Genomic DNA, 14,354 nt, shown 5'->3' with positions numbered 1-14,354 from the left:
CGCACTCAATAATATTTACTACTGTATGAATGTGTCTTGGTAGCAGAGTCTCTGATCAGAAGTATTGTATGTCTCACGGTAAAAGCAGTGCTTTCATGTATACCTATATGCAGTCATCACACAACACGCATAATTACCATTTTTTAACTCAGATGTTTGCTGTACTAATTGTTACACACTTGTGTGCATATGAAACATCTAGCTTTCCCAAATGATGACTTTACATTTCATTTCATGTTAAATATGCCTATTAAAAGATGCCAACAAAAACATTTAACTATGGTAGAGTTATCAGAAAATCAATGATGAAAGAAAGCAAAGGACATTAAAACTAATGTAAGAAAATAGCATAGTTTTAGTCTGCAAGACAAATTTGAACTCCATGTTTTGAGTTATGATGGTTGAATGTAATATTAATTCAGGCTTTACTGAGTATGACAGTCAGGAGCTAACCATTTCATGTGCCAATCAATCCTGACATGTCACCTGAAGGCAAACTAGACAGCAGCCATGTTGAACATTTTCTGCTTTTTCTCACCCATTTCATTGTTTGCAAAGGTTGATTAATCTAGTTACTCTGTATCTTTTGATATTTTTGCTTACTAATTTATTTATTTATTTATATTTGTTTTCCAGGGTAGGCAACTGATCTCTGTGGATCTTTTTCAGACTCAGTCCGGGAGCACTGAAATGCATTCTCAACCAGGGTACAGAATTTGAAAACAAATGTTTGAACTAAGCCACAAATAACTTTAATTTATTTATTTAATCATTTGATTATTAACCAGGCAGATGTTCAGGTTTGGAATATATATGTAAATCTGTACCTAGATAATTATACAGCTATAGTTTTATATATATATATATATATATATATATATATATATATATATATATACACATATATATATATATATATATATATACACATATATATATATATATGTATAATACAAAAGCTGAAAGACACAACATACATACATACACCAGCGCGCATGCACACACATACCACACACACACACACACACAACACACACATATATATATATATATATATATATATATATATATATATATATATACACACACACACATACACACACACACACATATATATATATATATGTGTGTGTGTGTGTGTGTGTGTGTGTGTGTCTGTGTGTGTGTGTGTGTGTGTGTAGCTATAGTTAATAAAATGTTTTTCTAAATGCACAATAATGATTTTCTTTGTATGCTCCCAGGCTGACACTGAAATTGACTAAATTTAATGAGTACTTTATCCCATTTAACACATTCAAATACATACCTACCAGCATACCTGCATACATTAACCTGAAAATAAAATTAGAAAAAAGAAAGATGGCATATGCTGGGACAGAGAGCCTGTTGCCTTTTTGTAGGCATTTGTAATAATGTTCCTGGTTTGGAGAGAAGAAGAAGAGACAGAGATTGCATATATGATTTATGGATGTTTCAGTACACACTGGCTGCTTTGTGTAGAGTACAATGTAATTAAAGACAGGCCCTAAAAACAACATTTTATTTTGTTCATTTATTCCCTCTACATATTATGTGCATGATCTACTAAATGTTCATTTCCAGTCATTTCCTCTTCTAATCTATTGGGATTTCCTCACTGTCTACACATTTTCCATCCTCATATCTACAATAAGTAACATACAATATACATTTCCTTATTTAGTATTTCACCATCTCTTACCCATCCCCCCTCTCTGTTTTATTACTTATTTTACTGTTTGTAAGGGTTTGCTTCTTTCTTTCCTGTTTAGATTTTATAGTTTTGTCTCCTACTGTTTTCTTATGTTAATGTACTAAGATATAATTCTTACTTTACTAGATTTTCATGTCCAGTTTTTGTTTCCTTTTTCTGCTTTTCATCTTTGCAGTTGAAATCCCAGCTAATCAGTCTGTGTGTTGTGTTTTCTTCAACTATTTTCAATGTAATTAGGTTGTGGCGTGAAAAAGGATTCCAGTGGCCCAGTTCACTTACCTGCTCAAACCAAAATAAACAAAAATGATACAAATAAATATTACAACGCATCCAGAAAGTACACTTCATTCACTCCGGGAAAAAAAAACAGATAATATAGTCTGTGCACTTGTTTCCCTCTGAAGTAAATCAAACTGAATTGAAATGTTTTCTTCATCATAAAAATACCCATTTCAATTTTAAAATGTTTCACCAAGAAATGATGCTATAGTTCAAACATTAACCATACTATATTCGTTTATTTTGTTAAATAAAATATTTTTGAATGGGAATATACTCTATAGTACGATAGTGTGCAGTACTCTTAAATTGGCATTTATAATATTATTACTGACAGCTTTTGGGGGTTTATTGTGCACCCAGTTAAATGTTAATCCATGTCACACACTGAAGATGGGGATTTGCTAGTAGTATCTAGCTACAGATGGTATTCACAGTCATTGCATATGCATTGGTTGCACACAAGTGCAAATGAGATGTAATTCCTAGACAGGTTCTGGATGTTTGCTCGAATGAGCAAACATCTGAAACCCAAACCCCAGGCATACTTACGCAAAAGTGCTTTTCACCAAAGAAGCACTTTCGATTAAGTATTCCTGTTTCCGAGGCTGTACCATGGTGCGGGTAAGGTAAAATTCCCTTTTCCCCACTGTAGTGCGGTCTCGGAGGGAGAATATTAAAGTAAAATGTTAATGTACTGGGTTTTTTTGCAACATGCTTTAACGAAAGCGCTTTTTTGATAAAAGCACTTTCGTTAAAGTGTGTTCGGTTGTTATGGATTCGGACGTTTGCTTATTCGAGCAAACGTCCTAGATCCTCCTAGACATATGCTGTGCATATGTGCAACTCTTGAAAAGTTACACTCATATGCAAATGAGTGTATAAGGGCATTTAAATGAGGAGATGTATGCAAATGCTGCATCAGTAGTATGATAGTAAGGTATCTTTTCTGCCTTTTGCAATGCAAAGTTGCATTTTTCTATTCGAATTATCATTGCACGTGTAGGTTATATAAAAGCAAGCACTGCCATTTCTAGTCACTTTGCAGTCAGCAATGATGCTTGGTTTGGCTACAAGTGTTGTTTCCTGCTCTGAGGCACCTTTGCTTCTACTGTTGCAACCCAGTGCTCACAACAGTACTCAGCAGCCTGAGAGGAGGCATTATTTGCAAATAGTAACTTCATATAATTTTGAGAGGCAGGAGGCACTTGAATGCTTTCGAGTGGACATGTACATTTTAAGGACTTTTGTGAACTTGGGAGAATGCATGACCTTTCTATTCCTTTGGATACAAGATATGTATATCCCTCACTCTATTTGTCAAGGGGACTTTTCACAGACAGTCTAGGGGCACATTGGCTATTTCTCAGGCTTCTGCCTTGTGGATATAAAACTTGATTCATGCAGTGAAACCAGTCAGCTATGCATTGTCTATCCACACTGTGCATCAGACATCTGTCCACACACCATAAAAAATGTATAGTTAATATGGTCATGGCCATCATCATTTAGACAGTGGTCAGTGGACAGAGATGCCAGTGCTATGCATACCTGCAGGTGGAGGTATTTTTGGAAACATGAGCAGGGTTGTAAAGCAGAGCATACAACCACACAGTAGCCTTTTTTCTGAAGATGCAACAAGTTTGTGATGATAACCTAATGAAGCTGTTATTGTTATTCTGAAACAATTGATGACTCAAAAAATGCACCTCATGGCCACCATACAAGCAGTCCAGCCCACTGCCACATCCATCACTGTCAACCATGAGTATCTTCTCTAGTGTGTGGATAGAGGCTGACATGGATGCCATGTGAGCAACCAAACTGTGCATGAGGATTATCATGGCATTGTCCCTGGACTCCACCGTTCTCATGTACTGGTGAATTTCCTCATGTACACTGCCAGTACTCCAACCATTCCTATCTGACTCTCAGTTGCAATAGCCTGTGACAGAATGATTTTATGGCCTATTTGCTGCTGTAAAGACAATGCCTTACTCATCTCTGGAGCTGACTGTGACTGATCTGGCACCCCTGAGGATAGGCTACACACTGGGTAATTGAACATTCAATCCTGTCTTCCTCGAGAGGTTCAATGAGTGTATCAAAATAAGATCTTGAGTTAAGAAGAGATTTAACCCCTTCTGGTAATGCAGATGCTGCATTGTTTATGAATTAGTTTACCCAGTTCTGAGGTTATTAACTTGAATGAGGGGAGGGGCTCTGCCATCTAACTTTGTGACTGTCTGCCACTGTGGTCAGGCTGTGCCATGTATATAAGATCAACGGCATTATTGTTGATAGCCATATGGCTACCAACATCAGCCTGCTGTGGTACAACACAACCTGTCACTGCTTCTTGTGGTGCCATATTTGTGAGCACATAGAGTAAGCCTCATTAATCACTTATCAGTAAATCCCTGTACAAGTGTTGATAAAAATTCATATGTCCCATCTGATGCATTTGCTTGTGGTGGTTCTCTTCTCAGTGCTGAAATAGCTAAGGGGAAACATTTCAAATGGGTATGTAGCCAGTTTACCAACAAATAAGCACCATATTTTAAGGCATACTGCACGGCAGCACTGACCATGTGTATCACCTTTAAATATGGTGATGGCATATCAAGCTACAAATATCCACATCACCTTGAATAGCGCTAATTCTGTCATCCTCTGCATCATAGCATCAGCACTGCAAAAACTACTTAGCAGGTGTCAAGCTTTGGACAGTGGAAGGACCACTGCCTGGAGTATTCGGATCAGTTGCATTCTACCATGCCTCACTCTTAGAATCTGACAGCATACCCCTAGCTCTCTTCCTACATTGTGCCAATGTATAAATTCTTCCCCATGGCATTTATGTCTGTCAGCACTTGGTTATGCAGCTTAGCTTGCTCTGTTGTTTAGGACCCCTTTTCCAAACAGATAGTTTTCATTCATTCTAGGTGCATCCATGAGAATATGGTTTTCCTCAGGAACAAAGTTCTATCTGCTGTGTTTTGCTCCATGCTGCTGCAAAATGGTGTCAGTAGGAGTAACAAATCCAGCATTACTAACTGTGACCCTTCTCTGAGTGAAATGAAGCAGAAGCAGTATATCCCCCTGTATGACTTACATCAAACACTACAGTGTGAATCTGTTCTTTACTTAATAGTACATTTGCATTATTAAGTGAATTTGTGTATTTTTCTTTGTGTGTGTGTGTGTGTGTGCCTGCACGTGTGTGCCCATGCATCCTCAGGTGTGTGTTCATGTGTCTGTTTGTTTGCCTGTGTATGGATGTGTTTTTTTTTCCTTATCACAGAGTACTGAAATGTGAAATGACATTCATGGGAGATGACAAGACGTGTAATGCTACTGCAGACATGGCATGGTTTGTAGGAAGGGAAGACTCTGCAGCCCACTAGACAATTGTTGTTTTATTTCATAACATTTTTTACAATCTATACAAAATGACCCACTGCATTACTATTGCCAGTTGCCACTAGTTCTGACTAAGAAGGAAAAGTGCTCACTGCAGCATGTACTACAGAATTAAAAGCTTACAAGATGAATCAATTTGTTAGTTACTTAAAATCTGCCAGCTGAAATAAGAAAAATCTCTTTTATCAGCAGAAGCATAGTTGTCTCAACCAGTGCCCTGAGCTGGTACCACAAACTAGCTTCCAACCCGCTCAGTTCTTCAAGTGGAAGTGAAAAAAACAAGGACTTCTGCAGACAGTAGCCAATCCACACGTCCCCCAGCTCCTCAAGTGGTGAAGAGCAGAAAAAAAAAAAAAAAAATATATATATATATATATATATATATATATATATATATATATGTGTATATCGGCTTGTTCTACTGGCACACCAGACAGGTAAACAGATGCATGTAATGCCACCCCCCCGTACCACCCAATCAGATCCTGTTTCTGCATCCCACTCCTGACCACCATCCTCTCATTTTAATAAAAAAAAACAACTTTATTTCATTTAAACTGTAGCAAACTCTTTGCTACAAATGTAGCAACCAGTTGCTACAGTTTAGACTACACTCACAGAGCCACAGCACTCAGTGTTTGACCACAAATGCAATGCTGGCTTTTAAAAGCTGGCATGTATTCAAGACCAATGGGGATTGCACGATCCCGCTCCCCCCAACACTTTATGCCTGAGGCAATTGCCCCTTTGCCCTTCTCTAGGGCAAAGTGAAGGGAGCAGTTGCCTTTTTTACCCTGCCCTAGCTATGCTACTGTTTACCAGTACCTTGGAAGCATTTCGTACACTATCCTTAGTATATTACAATAATTAGACTTTATTCCCTTTACTTTACTTTTCATATGCAATTTAAATTTGAATTTCTGATAATCTTTTCAGGAACACTGTGAGCATCAGTACAACCAATAGAGATGATGAAAACATTTTAACAGATTTTATTCATTTTATTCAATTTACAAAGTTCTTATATAAATAAAATTTAAAGGCACGCTGCTCTATGAATAGTGTTAATGCACGTGAGAGGGTTGCCTATGTTGCACAAAAATTCACATAGTCATGAAAGCACAATGCCAACTGTACACATGTGCACCTGTCTTATTTGTGTACGAGTTTTGTTGTGCTTCATCCATACTCACAGTTGTTCAGTGAACAGCTTATTGTCACATTCCATTAAGTATGGGCCAAATCCTAGGAGTCTCAAATTTATATAATAGATACCATTTTGCTTTTTGTCTCTAACAAAGAAAAATGTCTTCTATGACACCCTTGGACACAGCACCAAGGTAGTGTGACAAAGAAGTGAAAGCTGTATGATACTTCTGCTACACACAGTAGACAGAGAGACTGCAAGCTGCAGCAAAAGGACCATTTAAGATAACCAATGTGTGAGCAGAACTGGCTGATGACATCAATACTGGCTTGGATTCCATGTACCAGTGAATGGTGTCAACACCGCTACAATGATCTACAATGCTGGCAGCTTTACCAGCTTGTCCAGTGGGTGACAGACATACAGCAGAAGTGACCAGAGTCATTCAATATTTTTCTTCACTACTATAACAATAATAAAATTCTTTAAGAATACCATAATTATGGGTCATTACTGAACTAGTGGCAACTTTGCACTCCCTCCATTGAAAATACTTATCAGATTAAAGTCTGTGGACAGCAGTGGCAATCAGAATACAATAACTTTTTCTTAACTTCCTTTAAGGAGACATATGTATTTCCCATTTAAAGAATATTTTAGTCTCAAAGCTTATCAACTTACTAAAAATGTTCTATCTCAGTACAAGTTAAGCTATGTAATACTTACAAGGCCATTTCAAACACGTACTGCAAATGGTGAATAACTCACTGAAGAATGTTAACTTAGGGGGATTACAGATGGACTCTTCCATTATGCAGGCATTCTATACTGTAGTTAACGGCACACTTGTAACTAAGCATAGGCTGGTGGCATACTGCGATGGTTTGCTTGTAACTAAGCATAGGCCGGTGGCATACTGCGATGGTTTACTTGTAACTAAGCATAGGCCGGTGGCATACTGCGATGGTTTACTTGTAACTAAGCATAGGCTGGTAGCATACTGTGATGGTTTACTTGTAACTAAGCATAGGCCAGTGGCATACTGCGATGGTTTACTTGTAACTAAGCATAGGCCTGTGGCATACAGTGATGGTTTACTTGTAACTAAGCACAGACTGGTGCCATACTGTGATGGTTTACTTGTAACTAAGCATAGGCCGGTGGCATACTGTGATGGTTTACTTGTAACTAAGCATAGGCTGGTGGCATACTGCAATGGTTTACTTGTAACTAAGCATAGGCTGGTGGCATACTGTGATGGTTTATTTGTAACTAAGCATAGGCCAGTGGCATACTGTGATGGTTTACTTGTAACTAAGCATAGGCTGGTGGCATACTGCGATGGTTTACTTGTAACTAAGCATAGGCTTGTGGCATACTGCAATTGTTTACTTGTAACTAAGCATAGGCCAGTGGCATACTGCGATGGTTTACTTGTAACTAAGCATAGGCTGGTGGCATACTGCGATTGTTTACTTGTAACTAAGCACAGGGTGGTGGCATAATGCGATGATTTAGATTTTATGTACAGTTTGTTAATATAAATAAGTACTCTGGTAGGACTCCAGCTGTCACAGCAAACATAAAAATATAGTAAAACTCTTTAGTATGAAACGGTTGATTGTAATAGGGCAGACATGACTGTGCTTTGCTAATGACACCCTTTTTTATTCCTTTTTTGTTTTATGGGACAGCAAGAGATAGATCTCAGTCTTTGCCTCTATCAGAGAAGTTGCAACAGCTGATCCCTGATCCACAGTATATTTTATGTACCCAAGAATACGTTGTTATTAGTATAAAGGTAATTTAACAACCACTGTATTTTGTTAATCATTATGTCTTCTTTTTCCTCGTTTTTGTCTCTTTTTGCATATCCAGAAAAGCCTGGAGCACCTTAGTTGCAGCCATCCATACAAGCCAGAGAGAGAGAGAGACCACCCACACCAGCATGTGCAAGATCTGTTTTGCCAGAGAAGAATGATGGCTCTTTTAGTGTGGCACCATCCCAAGGAGTAGCAGCCATCACTTGGAACAAGCCCATCTGCAGACTGTGGTGCAGGCTGGTGTTGTGAAGGCTGTGGAGAGGTGGGGGACCCTATGAATGTCTCTTGTAGTGGGAGAAAGCCTCAATGTCACAGAAGTATCTGACTACTGAGCTACAGGAGGCCATCTCCTCAAATGGGAATCTGCCTACCCAGGCTCCCCTGATTGGGACTCTGAATGTGGGTTTTCTGGCTGGAATGATAGTCATGGTTGCCCAGTACCTCCTCTATTCCCATCATCTGGGCACCCACTTTATTGTTTCATACCTACCCCTAATGCATCTCATTTCCTCCCCATCACCATTGTCCATCTTCTGTTTGCCTGTCTTCCCCTCATACCTCTCAGATGTCCAGAATTTTGCCTCATATTTTTAGTCTGCTCCTCATAAAATGTGTGTTTTTCTGGATTTTTGTGGCAAATCAGTGTGGACTGAATTCAATAAATAATGACAGGCATTTGAGTTTCTGACTTCATTAACTTCAGAAAATGCATGATAACACAATAAATAGCTTTTATTCTAGCAACTTTCTAAGCTTATGAGAGCAATAATTAAATGTGTCCCTATTTTTAGGACCTTGCCCCCATATGTCTTTATCAATCAGCCCTTTCCTTAGTATTCTTAATCGAACCCCATCTTCCCTTATATATTGTAGGAAAAGGGGAGTCTGTCCCCACCAAAAAAGTACTCTCCTCTCCCACCTGCTCCACCATAGCCCTCTTATGTCTCTCTGCCATGTTTTCCTTATTTACTCTCACTCCCTTTTTCCAACTTTCATATCTACCCCCTTTCCTTACTTATAAATACAATAAACTGTGCAGAACAAGGCTGCTGGCAGAGTTGTTTTATCTGTGGGCCAGTAGTGATGAGCTCAGGTACACTCACCTTCTTACCATCAAGTCTCACAATATTAGTGCAAGCAAAACAGTGCTTATTGATAAACTGCAGAAACTTATGAGGGTACTTTGGAAACTTGCAAGGATTTATAAGAGTTATGTAAATAAATAAATAAAATATATGCAAGACATACAGATGTATTCATGTGGGTTTATATCATGACATCAGTGTAATGGAACATCAAACTACATATGGTTGAGACCATATGATCTACATTCTGCAACAGCGAAAAGCAAAACAACAGCCGATATCTGTTATTATAGGGAACATTCCCCCTACACCCCCCATATCCCCTGCAAATTATATATACCAACTCTGAGGTCACACCACAGTGGGAAAAAGGTGAAGTCCCAATCCTCTCTGTACTGTGATCTCAGTAGAAACTCTTCAACTTTTCAGAAAGTTGATCGTATATTCTCGACCATATGCAGTTCGACTTTCCAAAAATTCAATATTCTGAAGGGGAACCATTCATGTAGACTTCTATGGCTAATTTATACACTTCTATCTTTGCACTGTTCACTTGGGTATTTTTTCTCTGACTTCAGGTTTGTGAAAACAAGCACCACTAGTTACTGCATTTGCATTTTGGTGAAGCAACACTTTTCGCACATTCGCCTGCACACCTTTACAGTGTAAGATTATGAATACCACCTTAATGATCATATTTAAAATATGTATCAATTTGTGACATCAAAATTAGGATGTAATCATTTATAAGGAATCAATTCTCAAGTTCTTTATGGGGTTTGGATGTAGACCCTCACATTTAAGGCTATTTTGTAGAATTCATATATTCAGAAACTGCAGCACATAAATGTCCATGTGGTATAGGTCACCCAATCTTCTCTGTATTATGGCCCATCCATACTATTCCACTACTAGGATAACCTCTAATGATTTTAAAATATGTGAATGTTTTCTAACTTCCAGGAATGTCTATAGCAAAGAAAATAAGCCGTGGAACATAAAAATATCGCAAACATTAGAGTTATAAATCTAGCCACCACCTAAACCCAACCCAAACACTTGTAAACGCTGGTCACTGGTAGGCTGCTCTTTACATAGGTCTCAGCCTTCAGCGGAAACACAGCAAAATGTGGAACACTTAATAACAACTTCAATAAGGAAGATCACATGATGGTTAAATGTGTTACTTTATGCATACACAAAATGATTTTAATGAACTAGTATGCTTCAATATTATTTATTATGCATTTCAATAAAAAAAAAACTTTAATACTGAATGTCTGACAGAACCTTTCAATGTGGAACTGAGAGAAACATTGACATTTTAATACTTAAAATGAGGAACGGTCTTCATACTGAGGTATACTTGAGAGGTATGCTTTGCAACACGCAATGCAGTTAAGTTTGTATCACAGTAAGTAAGTAATTGAATACGAACGTTTCTTGCTACTGGTAACCGTATTTTCCAAAGTAAAAAGTCAGTAGAAGATAACCAACCACGACTTATGCTTAAAAAGTAATTACCAAAATCCACACAATACTCTTGCTGCATAAGAGGCATAGTGCCAAACCCCTTGGGAACTGGTTATGGCATTTCGCAGACACTTTTAATACAGAAAAACAACATACAAACAGGTATCACATCATTCAGCATCAGCAAATTTTATAAAGTGTCTTCTGTATCACTTCATTACAAAAACACGTGTGTGCACACCTGCATAAACCGAAACTCGGAAAATCGCCTGATCTCAGTGTCTTCTCGATGCGGGCATTGCAGAGTTACTAAGTGTGTGTATGTATGTGTGAGAGTGAAGCAGACACAAGATATGCATAGCTTTGATGAAGTCTACCGGATTTTGCCTTGCAGAAACAGCAGAAGGAAACGATTTCAGCATTCCGAATAATGCTGCGCTCAGCGGAATGCAGCCCTCACAGCACAGCATTGTTTGTCTGACTCCGAAACTGAGTAATAATAATAGCATCTAAGGCAAATGTACCCTTAAGCGAGAGCACATCTTAACAAAACAATTACCAAAATATAGATATATAAGCTATTATAAATCCAGGAGCTTTTGTGCAGAGTGTTTTTTATCAGAAGAATTACTGTTAACTTCATGTATTGTTGTCGGTCAGTATTTACCAATATTTAAGCTGCTGGAAGTATTAATTACCTTCTACGTTGGTAAGGGTAAGGACGGGACTATTGCAAGCGGTAAGCGGAGCCACCCTGGCTGAATGTTTTTTCATGTCGTTGACCCCCTTTTACAGGAGCTCCCCCGTCCGAGTGCCTACATTTCAGCTGCCCGGTTGCTGCAGCGTCCCCGTTTCCCGTGCTCGTCTCCCTCTCTTGGTTGCCAGTTCCCACGGGAGAGCCCGCCCGATTGGCTGGCTGAAGTACTATAGTTTGTGGGGGTCCCCGGGAATGCTAAGCCGTTACGCGGACGGCTCACTTGACTGATTGCAGTTTCTGCAAGTACGCCACGACGTCACCTCCAAAAGCAACCCACCCTACCGATGGGTCCGAAGTCACTGCTTGTTGTCACCCGCTGTGAAGTCCCCCTCCTACACCCACGGCAAAGTAAGCCAAACCATCATTACAGCCGCGATGCTGTTCTCTCCAGTATACAAGATGAAAACTATGGAATTGTCGGGAGACGAAAACACATAAATATTGGGTTAGCCATTTACTTTTGAGAAACATAAGTGGCTTAACTAACTAAACAAGGAAAAAACGTCATCTTTCTCTTAGCAATACTGCAGCAGCCTTACTGTATACACATATGCATAAGATGCTGAGAGAAAACAGTAATGCAATCAACTAACTAGTTGCCGCACTTTTAGGCAAGCAAGTCATCTGATAAGGAAGCCACCAAACATAATAAGGTGAAATGCAGTCTGTCTAATTCCAGTCTCAACCGAGCACCTCTTCATGCACGACACCTTGAGGATAAATAGTGTAAAAAGTACTGCGGGAACACATCTTGCATTGGATTATGTAATCTTACACGGAGTTCATGGCACGGTGAATATAGTTGCCTTTATGCGGCCACGTTTGCTTGGTCGACATAAGTTTGTGAACCACTGGTTCTTTTCCAAAATGAAGCAGCTGGAGCTAAATAACAAGTGCACAGCCTAAAGCTTACAAACCTCAGCCTCGCGCACGCTCGCGCTCACATCATTTAGCATCGTTTAGCTTAGATAACCTGAAGTGCCGCTCATTCCGACGCTTGTTAAAGCAAGAGCTGCGTGTAGGAAACTTCTGCATCCTCTCATCTGCACTGCAGTCAGGGAACCAGCCCGTCTGCAATAGGAAGATGGGCATTCTGAGTGCATTTCAGTGGTCTTACGAAGATAGCTGCTTCCCAATGAAAATAACACATGCATTGTTTCTTATAGTGACACTTAACTAGTCGATGTTGCTAAAAAGATTTTAAAAATGCTAAATATAAATACCGTCAGGTAACACGCGTTTACAGGGAGCAGAAACACTAGTCAGGAAAGCTTAGCGTTTAGGGACTGGATACTGTTTGCATGCACTTCTTGTCAATAGACCTTATTAACAATTATGCCGCTTGTTTAACTTCGTTAACACATCTAGTAATTTATAAATCGACAGTAAACTATTAAAACACTGTGGACTGACAATGACAAGCACCAACGCCTAGAAGGAAATTCAATGGACTCCTTACAGTCAGATTATTCTAGTCGACAAGCCTAGTACTCATTAAAATGCAGATGTTACATTTAGTCGATTAAACCATTTCGTTAGGTCACCCCCCCAAGAAAAAAAAACAGCTGGTTGATATTTTCATGTGCAGCATTTTTATACGCAAACACACACAAGCACACATAGCATATTAAGTACACTCGACCATAGACAGTTTTCTGTTCTACTACAAGCTCAGAATAGATATGTTTGGAAGCCAGGGGTTTGAGTGCCTTGTAGCTGGTGCAGGCTGCTGATCGTGCTTATGATTTCATGCAAACAGCTGCCGCACCCTGTCAGAAGAGGTTATTTGAGTACGAGTGAGATAGCTGTGCCAGTCGTAGTAAAGGGTAAGGAGGTTGGTTTTAAGGAAGATTTTGAGGGCTATGGAGCAGGAAGAGAGTTTTAGACTTAGGGAGCGAAAGGGGAGTTTTATGGTTATGGACCAGATGGGGAATTTAAGGTTTAAGGAGTGGGAAGGGAGTTTCCGGTTAAGCAGCAATTGGGGAATTTCGTTTTAGGCAGTGGGGTTGGAGGATAGGGTTAGGGAAGGAGGAATCAGGTTAGTAACTGGGTGGGAGCTTTAGGCATGCCTCCCAAATATACCTTATTAAGAGGAATGTTTCTCATTTTGAGTCTTAAAATGTGTTCCTCATCGTTCCACATTGAAAGGTTCTGTCAAACATTCAGTATTTTTCACACTGATATCCATGGGAAATAACACTGAATCATATTAATTTATCAAAAGAAAGCTTAATAAGTATAAAGTAACATATTTTAATCACCCTGTGAGCTCCTTAGTTGAAGTTGTTACAAAGCTCCTACTATGTGTTCCACATTTTGACTATTTGTTTCACATTATGAGAGGCAATGTTCCACATTATGTAGATGGAAGGTTGAGAGCTATGACTTTAGATTTAGAGTTAGGGCTCTGCTATACAGTTTAATAGGATCCAGTTTCGGAGGGATTAACATGAGCTAGTGGGAATTAAAGCACTTGCCTTTTTGAGCAAATGCCTGTGAGTATGCGTGTCATGAGCTAATAGCATGTGATAATTCATAGTAAACCCAGTTTCCAAACCATGGGCTCCCCCACACTCTTTTTTTAACCATGCATAAATGCACTCCATCTTTTGGATTAATCTTCCTCATTGTTTTA

The 14,354-nt window shown here is 39.0% G+C and overlaps 1 protein-coding gene across 2 annotated transcripts in view; it reads right to left on the bottom strand.

Moving 5' to 3' along the window:
• SLC35F3 (solute carrier family 35 member F3) overlaps positions 1-14,354 on the bottom strand; it is a 1,790,855-nt gene that overhangs the window by 911,413 nt on the left and 865,088 nt on the right. The window contains exon 1 of one of the 2 annotated variants that reach the window (XM_044076184.1): positions 11,661-11,956. The exons of the other annotated variant lie outside the window; for it this stretch is intronic. Coding sequence (XP_043932119.1) covers positions 11,661-11,736 — 76 coding nt within the window. The 5' untranslated portion in view covers positions 11,737-11,956. Of the gene's footprint in view, positions 1-11,660; positions 11,957-14,354 lie in introns of those variants that run through there. 2 annotated transcript variants of the gene reach the window in all.

The sequence above is a fragment of the Protopterus annectens genome, chromosome 1.part1 (genome assembly GCF_019279795.1).
Source record: "Protopterus annectens isolate FY-2018-M chromosome 1.part1, PAN1.0, whole genome shotgun sequence".
Lineage (NCBI taxonomy): Eukaryota > Metazoa > Chordata > Ceratodontiformes > Protopteridae > Protopterus > Protopterus annectens.
Note: the sequence above shows the minus strand (reverse complement) of the source record. Positions and strands in the feature narration are given on the sequence as shown.